Here is a 15,142-nt window from a genome sequence, read left to right on the forward strand (position 1 = left end):
TCACAGGGGAGGACACTGAGTGGTAAAATTATTTTCAGAGCTTGTAAACAATCTGTGACAGTCCCCCTCCCCAGACAACCCAGCTCTGTCTCCTGCTCTGCGCACAGGGCTGTGCTCTTTGAGGATCACAGATATTCTCATATGGGAGAGCCAAGGTGGGCTGAAGACTCATCTGCATTTGCTAGCCGTGGCTCAGTGATTGTCACCTTCTTCCCAGGAAATGAGTCCAGCCCGTGCGGGTGTGGAAATGCATCTTGACTTCTTGTGCTCAGCAGCTTAAAGAGAAAATAACAAAGATGATGATTTAAACTGTTATTAAAACAGGTTTCTTATTACAAAGGAGATTTCCCTCTCCCATATCCAGCTCCAGGAACAGGCACCTGCAGATGTGGTTTGGTACAGGTGTGGTGTCTGGCTCCTGGGGCAGGGCTAGAGCCAGATGGAAAGAAGAGATGGAAGGAAAGAAGAGTTTTTGCTGCAGAAATTCCCTTTGGCTGCTTTCTTCTCCAAGCCAAATGAGGCACGTGGCTGATGCGACCAGGATTAGGGGTGTGGGAACACCTTGGAACTGTCGGCAGACTGGTGGCTTGGTGCCACTCTCAAGTGGGTTGGCATCAGGCACAAAGATCTCACACCTGATCCCAAACTTGAATTAATGGAGAAAAATAAATAATAACTTGGCTGATGGAGGAGATCTCCGGTCACCTGGTGCCAGAGGGATCGCAGGTGATGACAGTCTCTCCCCGGCCAGTGGTGCGAGGAAGCTGAAGGAGATGAGGGGAAGGGAGAGACCCGGTGGTGTAGAGATGAAGACGTTTGCAAAGGAGAAGCCCGGAGCTCCTGGAAGGTCTGGGACCTCCATCCACGCCTGCCTGATGTGGGAATATGGGCATGAAGGTGTTCAGTGCTGTGTAAAGCCCATATTTCTTGGGCTAATAAAGTGTCTTGCTCTAAGCACCCCTGGAAGTGTGAGTTGTGAAGGTGGAGCAGGAGAAATGGTTAAAAAATCCACGCAAAATCTGGCCTTGGGGGTCTAAGGAAGCTGCAGGAGACCATCTCTATGATGAACTGGTGGCCCTGGGTTATTCTGGCCTCAGGAAGCGGCGCTGCGGAGTGGTCACGGCTGCTCAGGGAGGATCCAGTGCTGCCCAACTTCTCCATGAGGGTCCTGGAGAGCAGCAAGCTGAGCCCCACGAACACGCAGAGCAGGGCTGGCAGCCGGTGCGGGATGGCTTCAGGCGGGATTTGGGGAGCAGGCGGGAACGGGAGCGGCATGTGTGGTGAGGTGGCTTCTCCAGGGGTGACTGCATGGCCCGTGGCTTTCCAACCAACGGCGTTTCGTGCCCAGCACCTCTGTCCTGTGGAGACAGCCGAGGTGTCACCTGCTCTGCTGGGGTGGCGGGAGGAGGATTTGGGATCGTGGCTGGGGGCCGGTGGGGGGGTTCCTGCAGGTATTTAAGATGGTTTTATGCAGCTGGAGGAATGTAAAGCACCTGGGGGGGCAGAGGGGGCTCGACCGCTTTGTCTGGCTGAAACTTCTGCCCCTGAGGGTGCAGGGGGGATAGCTGCACCCTGCTGCCCCAGGAAGGAAGGAGCCTGTTCATGTCACTGGGAAGAGAACTGGAACTTACTGGGATGGGAATCAGGGCACTGGGGGACCTTGGGGATGGATCAGAGCCCTGGGAGGGGAGGCTGCAGCCCGGATTTCGGGTTTTTCTCACTCGGAGCGTGGGATGCTCGGGGTTGTGCCAGGGCCGGCTTTTCCCCGGGATGGGGTGGATGCATCTCCCGTGGGGGGCTCAAGCATCTCAGAGCCAAGTGGGGTTTAACAGGGAGAAGGGGTGTAGCCCGGCTTTGTCTGGTGTGTGTGTGTGTGTGAGATAGATCCCATTAGTGTCACTTCCCGGCTCGTAGCACCCCAGGACGGGGTCCAGCCCGGCAGGTCCTTCCAGGCTGCAGGGAGGCAGGGGTTAAACCTGCGGCTCCCGCACCCCCTCCCCGCCCGCCCTCCCTCCCTCCGCCCTCCTGCCGCCGAGGAATTTCCTAAAACACCCAAAAAAAAAAAAAAAGTGGGAAAAAAAAAATAATAATTAAAAAAAAAAAAAAACAAAACCACCCTGCGGATCTCAACACCCCCCACCCCCCCATCTCCGCCTTTAATACCAACAAACAAACTCCTCGGCTCTCCCTAAAGGAGGCGCCTTTGATCGGAGCGAGACGAGCCCCGCCGGGCACCGGCACCGGCACCGCGGCCCCGGCATCCCCGGGCACCGGCCCCGGCCCCGAGACAGCGGCCCCGGCAGCGGGACCGAGACATCACCGGGCACCGCACCGGGACCAAGCAGCGGGACATCGGGCAGCGGCACCCCCGGGCACCGGGACCGAAGCCCCCGGGCGCCGATCGCCGGGCTGCGATGCTTCCCGGGGCGGGTCCCCTCGCCTTCCTCCTCCGGTGCCTGCTGCTCCTCTTCGCCTCCGAGAGCCGAGCCCGGGCTCGTAAGTCCCCCCTCCCCACCCCTCCACACCCCGCTCCCCTCCCGGCTGCGCTGGGTCCCTCCGTGCCTCAGTTTCCCCATCGCTGGGCTCCCCAGAAAGTTGTAGGGGGGCTTTGCGGACATGGCTAGGGACACGGAGAGGCTCCTCGCCATGGCGGGTGCTGGTCCTCCGCGGCCAGGATGTCCCAGCAAGCCAGGTCCCCCATCCTGCACTATTGGGGACACGGCTGTGTCCCCCTCCACCCGCTGCTGTCCCCGGCTGCTTTGCGGGGACGTACAGCGCCGAGCACACCGCTGCTGAGGGGGCTGTGGGCTTTGGTGGGCTGGTGGGGATGTGCTGAAGGTCTGGGACGCTCTCCCCCGCCCCCCCCTCCGTGGGCTAGAAATCACACAGGGCAGGGGCGTGAATTACAGCCCTTCCCCTGCACAGATCCCACCCTGCGTGGGTGCATCTCCCCTCCGAGGGTGCACGGGGACATGGGCAACTTGGGGAAATGACCCCCCCCAAACCAAGTTGGGAGCTTTCCTCCACATCCCTCCCTTGTCCATCCCTTGTTCTCTCCTTGCTCCTGCTCCCATCTGGCTGACTGGGACAGATAAAATTAAGGATGGGGAAAGGAAGGGACGTTCAGCACTTCCTTGTATAAAAAGGCTTGAAGTACTTGGCCAGGGCTCTTCAGCATCTTGGAGGGTGCTGGAGGTGTTAATCAGGGTGAGGAGGTGCGTTTGGCTTGGGCAAAGCATTGGGACCCCCCCCAGTGGGTGCTGGGCACCCCTACTACATTGCAAAGCCACCTGAGCACTGAGCAAACCAGAGCACGACCCGTCGTGTCCCTACATTTTATTCTCCCCTTTAATCTCCCAAAATCCCAGCGGAGTCTGTCGGTGGCTGCGTTAGGGTGATTTACGACTTGCCCGCTGCCAGCAGTGCATTAGGCATTCGCCAAATAATCGTCCTCCTGGAGCGCTGACCCAAAATGTGAGCGCTGGATTTCTTGTCCCGGCAGTGGGGGAGAAAGGCAGGCGGATGGATGGGGCTGTGTTGGAGAGCAAAATTTGGGTGAGTTTGGCTACTTTCCCTTCCCTGGGCTCATTGAAAGCCGCCGAGCTCAGACCACAGTGGCCGTTTCTTGCACGAGGGTTGTGAGTCTGACTCCCTGCCTCTGCCAGGGCTGTGTTAACTGTGGTACTCAGGTTAGGAGGAGGATGGAGACATCTCCAGAAGGTGAAACAGATGCTAGGTGAGGTGTTTGCTCTTCAGAGGTGCCTGCTGATGGTAGCAGAACCCCTAAATTGGGCATAAAGCCTCATGAATGGGGGTACTAGGGGTTTGTCTGCTTTGGGAGGACGTGCTGGTGTCCATTTGTGGGCTTTATAATGGTGATAAAGAGCTGGGGGCTGTGGGACCGGGGCAGGATTGGAGCTGGGAGGTCCAGGATCGCCCCCAGCTCCGTATCGCTTTGGCTCTGTTGTGGGGCACATCCCGCGGCATGGGGGGCTTGGCTGTGGCTCCAGGTGCCCTGTGGCCGAGGGCAGGGGGGGTCTTGGTGACAAGATCCTCATCGAATCGTGGACTTTTCTCCACCATCCACCTCTGCAGCTCACTGCCTCACATTTTGCTCGGGGCTGAGCGCTCAGGGAGAATGAAGACAGGAATAAATTAGTTACAAGCGGGCTCATCAGCCAAGAGACCTACAGTGTCGTGGCTAAAAATAGGTGAGAAGCAGAAACGCTTAGGCTTGAAGGCAAGTCAGAAAAGAAGAATTTGCCCACAGAAACAGGCTATTTTAGGGGATTTACACTCTCAGCTGAAAAAATATCAGAGGCACAGGTTACTGGGCCGAATGTGCTGCAGCCCGGCCGCTATGAGTAATTCAGCAGCAATAGTTGAATGCAATGATATTTTGGCTGGAGGCATTTAAAAACCAGCATCTCTGGAGAGTGCGGGGCAGTGGTTTTCCCCAGAAGCTTGGAAGTTGCCATTTAATTTCTTTTTAATGTGGTTCATGGAGAAAAGGGTGTTTGTGGGATCCATCTCTCCTATGAGTTTGGATCCAGCCTGATGACAGACTGAGTGGTCCAAGGTGGGAAAGACTGGGATGAAAAGCAAATCCTACTGGCGGCCATGGTAAGGGAGAGGTGAGGGCTGCACACCCCGCTTTAGAAAACTGAGCATCCCCTTGGGAAGAAGAGGAGGGAAATGGGGCCCCGTCTGCTGCTCGCAGAGCCCATGGGGATGCTCTGGGTGTGGGACTTTGCTTAGCTCCTCCACCCCGGGGAGCTCAGGGATGCTTCATGAGGCTGCATTCGCAGAGCTGCAGAGTTTTCCAAGCTCCCAAAATCCCAAGAAGAAATTCCCAGCCCAGGACTGAGCGAGGCGAGTGTGTGGGAAGCGATCTGGATGTGAGTGGAGTCATTAGGATGCCACATGTCAAGGGCCCGGTGTGTTTTAACCAGTCCCTTCACAGCTAAGTTGCATTTTAAGCCCTTCATAAATACAGGGCTGTCATAGGAGCGCCTGGACTTTCTGTACCAGACAGTGCTTTTTACACTTTATTTATGGCCGCTCTTAAAACTCACAAACTGGTTTGCATAAACACACCCCCACACGCCTGGCGCGGTGCTGGCAGTCAGGTGCGTGACCTCCAAAAAAGCTGTCGGGGCCGGGAGCCTGGCTCAGACGTGCCCTGCTCAGAGAAGAGCTGCGGGGGGACCGCCTGGGGATGCAGAGATGGAGGAAACCCCTCACTCCACGGGATGAAACTGGAGAGAAGCGGGGTGAGGTCTGTGGAATGTTTCGGTAGCATCCCTACTGGAGCCAGTTTGGTACGTGGAGTGAAAGTCCCTGCTAGGGAAACTGAGGCATGGGGCTGGTGGAGGCTTTCTGTGGTGGACGAGCAAATTGGGAGAGGTTGTTACCTTCATTTTCTATGCTTTGGGGTCTTGCAGGTGCATTAGCCCCTCTCTAACCATGGGTCAAGGCTTTACCTGCAGCAGGGACTCACCTCTGGGGACTCCTCAGTGTCCTGTAGCGTAGAGGAGCTCCAATGTAAGTCAGGATTGATGTCTGGTGATCCCACACATGTGGAGACCCAGCTGGGCAGTGGGTGTCTTAATGGGAGCCCTTCCTTGGGGCTGATGGAGCAGTGATGTAAAAGCAGCTTAAAACCAACCATGACTCATCCCTCACATCTGGGAAACCCTGACGTGGGAGTGGGGAATGTAGGGGCAGGGTCTTGCACATGCGTATGTGTATGTGATTTAACTTTGTTGAGCATCAGTCCCTGTATCCAGAGGGATATTCGGCCTGAGCAAAGGAGAATTTGGCAGCAGAACATGGTATTTCAGTAGCCATCACATGTGTAAGTTTAATGGCTCACCTTGGTTCCTGCTGCCATGCTTGGGATCAGTGCAGGAGACCATCTGACCTGTTTTGGCCCCTGGTTCAGCCATGGTCAAAGCGCCCAGGCAGTGGGACAAGTCACACCACCTTGGGAAATCCATGGGGACATCCTTGTCCACTGCAAATGTGGAGGGGTGCAAGGAATTGGCTCGAATAGGCTGTGCCTGTGGGTGGGAGAGCTTCAGGGGACAGGTCTCATGGACATGCTGGCCCGAGGGGACTTGTCTGCATCCAAGTCCAGGAGATGTCCAGAGGTGGTCTGACCAATGTTGGCCAGTTTGATGGTTCAACAAGGAGGCTGTGGGGTCTTGCTCATTTCCCCTCATTTTGCGGTCTCTCACTGGCTCTAGAGCAGGTCATGAAGACTTGAGATGGCATCTCGTTGGTGACTGGTGTATGAAGCTGTTGAGATACATCCTAAAGAGGTGTTGGGGCCGTTCTCATGGTGTGAGAGAGATGTCAGCAGTCACTGAATGCAGCACAAGATGGGTTTTTCCATGCCATTCAGTTTGGACTGGTGTCTCTAGACCATCTTATGAAGATGCTGTTCCAGCAGGTTCATAGAGTGTCTCAGAGCCTCCGCGATAGCCTCTTCTGGGGTTTCAATCTCCTGGTAGCTGGAAAGCTTCCTGCAATACTTATCCTAAATTTTCCAGGCTTTGCCCCAAAGTAATTGCTTCTTCTTGTCCCTGCCATGGCCAGAGATCACCCTTTTCTTGGTAACAGCTCTCTCGTTCCTTGCCTTCCTGTGGTACTTTCCATCTCATATTTCCATCCATCCAGGATGCCATTAATAATTAATGACAATTAATGATAATCAAAGTAAACCAGGGCCCGGGCATAGCCTCAACATTGACCGGGAGTGTCCAGACTCTTGCTGCGGGTGCACTCTCCAGCATGGTGTTGGCTTGTGCCAACTTGGGCTTTGCCAAATGCCGGGGGACAGCTGGATCAAGGCTGTTCCAGTGGATGGGTATGGACATAAGCAGGGCCAGGCCACTGGTCCCAGACCCTGGCCTGGGGTATTCGGTGATTTGGATGTAACCAGGTGGTCCTCACCCAAGAAAATACTGGAGCCATGGCAGAAAATGGCTGTTGGATGGGGAGACAGGGAGAAACTTTCCTCCTCCATGATGTCCCCAGCAGAGCCCTTTGGGGTGGGCAAGGCAGAGCAGCTCCCATGTGCGGGAGCCGCTCTCGGCAGCATCTCCCACCCTCCCTCTGGACATGAGGCCACAGGACTTGCTGCTGAGTGGCAGGGGAATCATTTCCATGGCTTTCAGCTGGCTTTTCTGGTTCATACAACCCATAATGGTACTCTGAAGAGCAGGGTCTTGTATCGGGAGCTTCTTGTATTTGAGAAGAAACTAGTTAGATGGGACCTGTTCTTGGAGGTGTTTCATAATGGGAACACTTTCCACCTCTGCTCCTGCTTCCAGGTCCCCTAGGGCCACCTCCAAGCGTGGAGCCTCTGACTCACAATCAGCAAGCTCTGGTTGTGTCTCCAAGGTGGTGTGGACCAGGCTGGCCCACTGTCTTCTCCTGCCTAGGGATGGCATGGTTCTTGGGAAGGAAACCAAGGTGATGGCTTCATCTGGATTTTTTTTCAGTCTTGAAAATGCTCCGCAGCTCAGGAGCCCTCTCTGGAAAACGAGAAGTGAAACAACATGACGTTTGTGAGTGTACTGTTGGTGAAGACGCAATAAATAAGGAGACTGAATGGCATGGGAGAAATTTACTGCCACAAATGGCTTTTCACTCTGAGTGAATTGGGAAGATATCCAAAGTTTGACCTCTGAAAATTAAATTATTAGCCTGGCATGGGAAAAAATGATCCAGAGCCTCCAGCTTTTAAGCCTCCTCCTTCCATCCATCCCCAGCTTGCTTTTAACCAAACATGCCGGCACCTCTTGCCAAATACGCGGCATAGTGCTACTGAGATGCGGACAAGTGTCTGCTGCTGCCCAGCGCTGCCAGTCGGCTTTAATTTTACCAGCGGGCCCTTTGCAGACATGAATCAGGCTGCTTTCGAGGGCTGGACCCAAACCAGGGCTCCACTTGTGATTAAATGTTTGAACGAAGCAGCCAACTGGCATGGGAGCCTGCAAGCTGAGCGGCCCCGCGTCACATGAAGGCAACTTGATTTCTTCACCCTCAGCGTAATTCATGAAGATGCTGCAAGCAGGGAAAAATGAAGTCATTTTCTCACCCTTTTGCAAAATGATGATTTTTTTTTTTCTTTTTTAGTTTTGTGGATTTTTTTTTTTCCTCTCTTCTGGGTTTCTGCAGTTTCCAGCCACATGCTCCCCATTCTTGCGTGGTTTGCTGTAAGCTTCTGTTGTGCATGGCCAGGAATATGAGTTTGCTGACTTGTCAAGAGCTTTGGAGCAAGCTGTGGGGACAATGTAAAGACCTGAGTAGGGAAAAGGAAGGAGAATGCCTCTGCCTGTCCTTCTGATGGCATCCACCCCAGAATTATTGCAAATCTCCACCTCTGCAGATGCAACACTGGCCCCGCACCGCTGTGCTTGGGCCAGGTGGTCTGGACAGCTGGTGGCCACCTCCTTTGAAGGTAGAACTTGGAGAATCATGTGCTTGAAGCTATCAACGAGGAGCTCAGGGCTGCTGGCAGACCTGTAGGGCTTGAGTTGGAAGGGACCCATAAGGAACATCACAGACCCGTAGGGCTGCCCTTCCTGATGGCCACAAGGTCTGACCATGGCAGAGCATCGCTTGGGTTCATCCTGAGGATGGTCAGGAACTGGAGGAAGGACGGCAGCCCACCACAGCATATTTGTATGAGTTTTGCCTGGTTGGTGGAAGAAACACGTTAAGCAGGTGGCATCTCCAGGTTTGGCAAGGTGGGACAACACCAGCCAGACTCTCTAAACCACTGCTTTGCCCCAGGTGAGAGAGCGGAGCATGGGATGGCTTTTAGTTTCATTTGAGTGGTGAATGCCACCAGGTTCATTTTGAGGACCCTCTGCTATTCATCGAGGAGTTCTTCCAGCAGCGTATGGGGTCAGCACCCACTAGCTTGCCTGACTTCATGTGGCGGGCTCCTGGAGCTGGTTACCGTGACTCAAACAGTCCTCTCCCCTCTCCCTGCATCCCCAGGGCACCGCAAGGTTTTAAAAGACTCATAAATGCTTCAGGGAGCATAAATGTCTCTGCTGCCTTCGAGCAACGTAATCACCCAAACTACCTCAAATCCCCTCAATGACATAACCTTTTAAATCACCTTCAGTTTTTTTAGTGGGGCTGTGAGCACTTAAACCACTAATAACACACACGGGCAGGCGTGTGCTTATTTACGAAAGACCTTAAGCCCCGGCGTGTTCCTCCAGCTGGTCAGGGCTTGGGGACACGGCACAGGAGAGGGGGGAGCAGCCATTGGTCTGTGGTGGGAGTTACAGAGTCCAGGTTCCTGCAGGTCCAACTGGGGCCAGACTCAGTTCTGCAGGACCAGGCGATGCTTTTTGATGTGAACGTTAAGAATGGCTGAATTGGGCTTTCTGGCCAAAGCCCTATGGTTTTTGGTGGTGATATGGCCATGGTTTGTCCCATGGGTTCTGCTGCAGGCTGGCCTCATCCTGATAAAGGGTTGGTGTGTAACCAAGGGCTTGGAGATGGAGGGGGTTGATAGGAACCTTCTAAAATCCAGGGAGAGGGAAGATCCCAGTTGTGCTGGGCACCATCTCATCCCTCTCCGTGTACTGCCGCAAGGTTAAACGCATGCCAGTGTAGTCAGGGCTGGTTCATTTATGGGACGGACACCTCCAGTTCAGGAGCATGGCTGGAAACTTGCTCCTTCTCAGGATAATAGGATCAAGGCAGAAGAGAAAAATACATGGTTTTATGCTTTTCAGGCCAAAAAGTGGACAAGATGGACTTGCTATGCCCATAAATGAAGAGCATGGTTCAACCCACTCCAGCCAGACCAGTGCCGCGTTGAGCCCAGTAAAGCCAAGGGGCTGAGCCTGGTGGGATGGGCCAAGCCAGCACAATCCTGCTCCTTAGGGCTTGTGCTTGGCTGCCCATGTGCTGACAGTGCTTGTCCAGGGATCCTTGAGAGAATGAGCTGAAGCTCTTCGGGGAGCAGAAGGTTTTCGTTCAGAAAGTGTTTCTGCCTCAAAATGTCTTTTATTTTTCTTCGTTTTGTGGGTAACAGTGAAAATGTCTCCTAAATTCAGGGTCTCCTGTCTTCCCAACCATTCCCAGCCCTTCTGGTCTCCCTGGGGGAAATACAGTCCATTGGCATCACCCTGAAATCTCCTTTCCATCTTCCAGAGAGCGCTTCTACTGACCTATTTTATAGTGAGAACTCTAATTTTTGCCTCAGAAACACTCGTTATGTTCCTTGCTTGCAAAGGGAGCCCAGCTTGCTCAAAGGAGTTGCCATTTGGGTCAGACAGGTCCCAGCCTAAAAAAAACAAATTATGGCAAAAAAAAGGCTTTTGGGAAATGTATTCTATCTGGGGTTTGGTGAATGGGATGTGGCCATCAACTACTCATGGGAAACAGCATGAAGGCACAGAGCTGTCCTTGCTCTTCTCATCACGAAGGAAGGAGAGTTCTCCCAAGGACCATCCTTTTCTCTTACATAACTTCTCTTGGTTGATTTTCAGGGCCAGATATGTTCTGCGACTTCAACGGCAAGAAGTACAGCCCGGGCGACAGTTGGCACCCCTACCTGGAGCCGCAGGGGCTGATGTACTGCATCCGCTGCAGCTGCTCCGAGGCACGTTCCCCATGAGGTGCCGCGGGAGGTGGTGGGGATGCTGCTGCGTTGGGGTGTTGCCTTGACAGCTTTTAAACAGATTGGTTCTAGTGTCTAATTTGACCAGAAAAGTCCTTTCCAGTCCCATAGGGACGTTGGATTAATCTCTTTCCTTCTGAAAAAGCCCCCTGTCCCCCTGGGGGTGTTGGGTTGACTTTGTGAGGGAGCTGTCTCAATACTGTTAGTGGGCTGTGGGAGGAAGTGGCTCAGGGCTGTTGTAGGACCATGAGTGATCTTTGATGATGAGAGATGAGACCATGAGCTGGCTGGATTTGAGCTGGGGATGAAGACATCCTTGGCTGGGTGAGCTACACCAGCACAATCTGTCGTGATAATGTGGCCATCATCCAAGATCTCCCTCCTCTTGAACTGTCTTTCTCTCTGTCTCTCCCCAGAACGCCAACATCAGGTGCTACCGGATCCAGTGCCCGGCTCTGCAGTGTGCCAGTCCCGTCACAGACCCCCAGCAGTGCTGCCCGCGGTGTCTCGGTAGGTGGACAACCCACAGGGAGGGGGTGACAATGTGGCCGTGGTCCTGCGGGACGTACCTCAACTGCAGTCACTTGGATGCTCACACCTGGGGCAGCACAACGGTGCTGGGTCTGGCTCTGCTCATGGGGTCATGGCAGCCATGGCAGCTTGAGCTGCTCACATTGCTTTTTCCCCCCAAAAATGTCATTTTGATGGAAAAGAGCTCTCTACCAGACCAATTTCTTCAACTGCCCCCCATCCTGAAAGTCTTGTAGGATCAAAATGTCAGTTCATAGTTCAGTGACAAACCAGAAGCTACACTTTATTCAGATCATTTGCTAGCAAAATGTGTTGGATACAGGAAAAAAAAATTTTGAATATTTTAAACAAAATTCTGCAATTTTCCCCTCCCCTGGATGTGACGACCTCCAGCATCAGCTGGAGTGAGATCAAAAGGGCTTCTCCCATGGGTAATTAGCTAAAAATTAGAGATAGGCTTTTTTTCTATTTTTTTTTTCTAATTTTTCAAATCACCAGTGGTTTTTGACTGGCTTTGCCACCACTCTGGCACGGCAAGGGAACAAGACCGTGGGAGGTCGGACGTCCAGGTTTTACCTCTGTGCTGTGCTCAGCATGGTCAGGTCAGTCCCATCCTCCAAAAGCTTTTGGGCATGTAAATTGCCACGGGCTGTGCAATGCCCCGGCCACTTCTTCATGATAATTGTGGTGTGTAAAGGGCCTTTTGTCCTTTTGGGTTGGGCTGGTGGGGAATCTGCTGAGCATCGGTGCTACACTGGGGCCAGGCAAGGGCTGTCTCTCATCCCGTTGCTTTTTCATCTTCTTTTCCAGAGCCACATTCCCCTTCTGGCCTCCGGGCACCCGTCAAGTCCTGCCAGTACAACGGGACGACCTACCAGCAAGGCGAGATGTTCACCACCAGTGAGCTCTTTCCCAGCCGCCAACCAAACCAGTGTGTGCAGTGCAGCTGCTCCGTAAGCTACCTGCGAGCCCACGGGAGGTGGGGAGGGCTCGGGGTCTACTCCTGCACCCCAATAGTGTCCCACCAGGTCAAAAATCATATGAGGACCATTGGGTGGTACCAGTTCATGGTGGGATGGTTTACTGACAGGATCAGGTTATCAGTGCAGGAGATTGAGCTTCCTCTGAAAAGGTGCTGGCTCCTCCCTGCCCAGTGACTAGGGACCACGGCAGAGCTGGGTGCTTCCCCCTCTGCCTGGGTGCATGGTCTGGCCTCAACCCAGAGCAGGGTGTGCTGCAAATGTCCTCTGAGCCCTGGGGTTGGAGCACGAAGCAGTCGCCTGCATCTCCTCCCCGGTGGGAAGAGCACAAACAAGCTGCTCTGAGGGTGGGTTATTCACTGGAGATCCCATTGGCCAGTTCTGGGTGGACCCTGCTGGGGCTCCTTGGGGTGAGCAGGGGACATCCCCACTGAGCACACCAATGGGTGCATTGGCCTGCTGTGAGGACCAGTGGCTCTGGGGCTGTCCCTGCAGCATCCAGCTATCCCACCTGCCCCACTGAGGCATTGTACAGCAGATGACCGGCAGAGAGGACAACCAGGAGCCTTTCCCTGTACGTGCTTGCTGCAAAGCAGATGGGATTGGTAACCAGGGGAAGAGAAGGCTGAGGGGAGACCTCATTGTCCTCTATAACTCCCTGAAAGGAGGGTGCAGAGAGTGAGGGATGAGTCTCTTGAACCAAGGAACAAGTCACAGGACAAAAGGGAATGACCTCAAGCTGCACCAGGGCAGGGTCAGACTGGCTCTTAGGAAGGATTTCTTTGCAGAAGGGGTTGTTGGGCGTTGGAATGGGCTGCCCAGGGCAGGGGGGGAGTCCCCATCCCTGGAGGGGTTTAAGAGTCGGGTTGACCCAGCACTGAGGGATCTGGTGGAGTTAAGAATGGTCAGTGTGAGGTTAATGGTTGGACTGGAGGAGCTTCAAGGACTTTTCCAGCTTTGATGATTCTGGGATTCTGTGATTCTGTGAACCTGGGGGAGCTCCATGTGCCTGCAAGACAACATGGACCTGAAGTGCCAGCTCTTGGACTTGGGATGCTGAGCCTGGTGTTGAGCTCATGAGTTTTGAGCTGAGCTCCAGAAAGGATTTGGTGGCTCCCAACCATTGCTGGGTGCCTCCAGCAGCCATCTCCTGCCCTGCCCTGCATGACTGGAGCTCATCCCCCGACACATCGGGGAGATGACAGCAGGGAGCCAGGGGCAGTGGAGCCTCGCAGTCATACTTGGCAATGGGCAGGCACGTAGTGATCTTCAGCCCCCCCTGCTTGGATTTAAGTGGAAGCTGAACCCAGGGCTGAGATGGGCACCAAGAGCTGGTCTCGTCTGGAAACTCCTCCAGTGTGTTCACCAGCCCTCTGGGCCATCGCGTGCAGAGCTGTGCCCTGGAGAAGGGCTGTGCGTGTGCTTTCCAAGCTGTCTACAAAAAGCATTTTCAGGAAGCATCTGCCTTTCACGCCAAGTTGCTATGACCACTGCATGCTCATCTTCCTTCATGGTCCTGGTTGCCCTACCTGAGGGCTGTGACGGCGGCCAAGGTGCTGTGTGGTCCTCGGTGTGCATCCCTGTGATGGATTGCCAAGCACCGGAGGGATGTTCCTTCTCTGTGAGCCTCCAGCAATGTCCTGAGACAGGGCTTGGCTCCGCTCTGCTGGGATCCTGCAAAAAAACATCAAAAACCACGTCCTCACACTTTGTCTGGGAGGCACAAGGCAGCCTGGCCAGTGGCGATGGGGAAGGTGTGTGGAGCACGGGCTGCACGTGCCAGGAGCTGAGTGTTGGGAAATAAATGGAGCAGCTCCTCCTCCTCGAGAGGGAGTGAGGAAGAAGGATTGAAAGTGCCGACGCTGGACTTGGAAGCTGTGGGGAACTGCACATACCGGCTGCAGTCTCTGCCATAAAAAAGAAGAGGGTTGAAGTGGCTTTCACTGCCCATTGTACAGAGCCCTTGGATGGGACCAGGCTCCACTGGTGTGTGATTTGTTTGCAGCAAATAATTGGACTAAGCTTGACCAGGAAAGAAAAAGGGGTGGGAGAGCCCAAGCCACCCCCCCTCTCATGCCAACAGCATGCACACAATGGCTGCCATCAGCTGATGCTGGATAGTAAAGTATCTGTGATACCAGGATAGCTGGTCTGAGCCTCTGGTGCTTGTGCATGCCTCGGAGCTAGGTGGCAAGAGGAATAACTTAGAAATTATACAGCTTTTGAGGCTGGTTCCTCTCTTATGGACCCCAACTGGATGCCAGCCCACCAGGCTGGGGACAAATGCCAGGAAGGAGTCTTCAAGTCCAACTGTACGTGCCCACCTGGTCCTGCTTTCCCACCCCATCTGCCACCATCCCCAGGCGCCTGTGGAGCTCCGTGTCCCTCTCGGAGGCACTGGCTCTCGCTCAGGCTCTGTTTATTCGGCAGGATAATGCCTTGGATACGAGGGGAAAATAAAAGGATGGCTGTGGAGCCTTGCAGCAGCGGGGTCTCGCCGGGCTGTGTCTGATGTTGTCAGCTGCTAGAACAGCTGCGTGAACAGCTGGTCTAAACCTCTTTGAAAACTGCCCTGAGACCAGAGCCTCTGGGATAAATCCTTCTTTTTATGACATTTGTTCTTTCCCGCCCGAGGCAGGTCTTTGCCATGCATGAGCTGCTGGTCAGAACGAGAAAGAAGGAAGAGGCTGCGTGGCCAAACCCCTCTCCCTGCAGGTCTGGACACCATGGAGGTCCCTAAAGAGGAGAGCACGGTTCGGTTTGCAGCGACCTCCACCAGATCCTCTCATTTACCAAACTTTCCTCCTCCTCTTCATGTCCCCTGCACAGCAACTTGGCTTCCTGATGGTAGAAGCTGCCGTGGTTTGGTTTTCTAAGGATACCCTTGGTTAACCTCTTGGTTTTGGTTGACTGAGAGGTTGGGGACACCCCAGAGAAAATTGCTGCATGGAGAAGAGGACCTTGCTGTTGAGGC

At 54.1% G+C, this 15,142-nt stretch overlaps 1 protein-coding gene across 1 annotated transcript in view; it reads left to right on the forward strand.

The window, feature by feature from the left end:
• Window positions 1-1,604: 1,604 nt before the first annotated feature.
• CHRDL2 (chordin like 2) overlaps window positions 1,605-15,142 on the forward strand; it is a 28,452-nt gene continuing 14,914 nt past the window's right edge. Inside the window, exons 1-4 of the mRNA XM_074817042.1 lie at window positions 1,605-2,496; window positions 10,527-10,639; window positions 11,074-11,167; window positions 11,999-12,141. Coding sequence (XP_074673143.1) covers window positions 2,415-2,496; window positions 10,527-10,639; window positions 11,074-11,167; window positions 11,999-12,141 — 432 coding nt within the window. The 5' untranslated portion in view covers window positions 1,605-2,414. The remainder of the gene's footprint in view (window positions 2,497-10,526; window positions 10,640-11,073; window positions 11,168-11,998; window positions 12,142-15,142) is intronic.

Source organism: Strix aluco, chromosome 2 (assembly GCF_031877795.1).
Source record: "Strix aluco isolate bStrAlu1 chromosome 2, bStrAlu1.hap1, whole genome shotgun sequence".
Classification (NCBI taxonomy): Eukaryota; Metazoa; Chordata; class Aves; order Strigiformes; family Strigidae; genus Strix; species Strix aluco.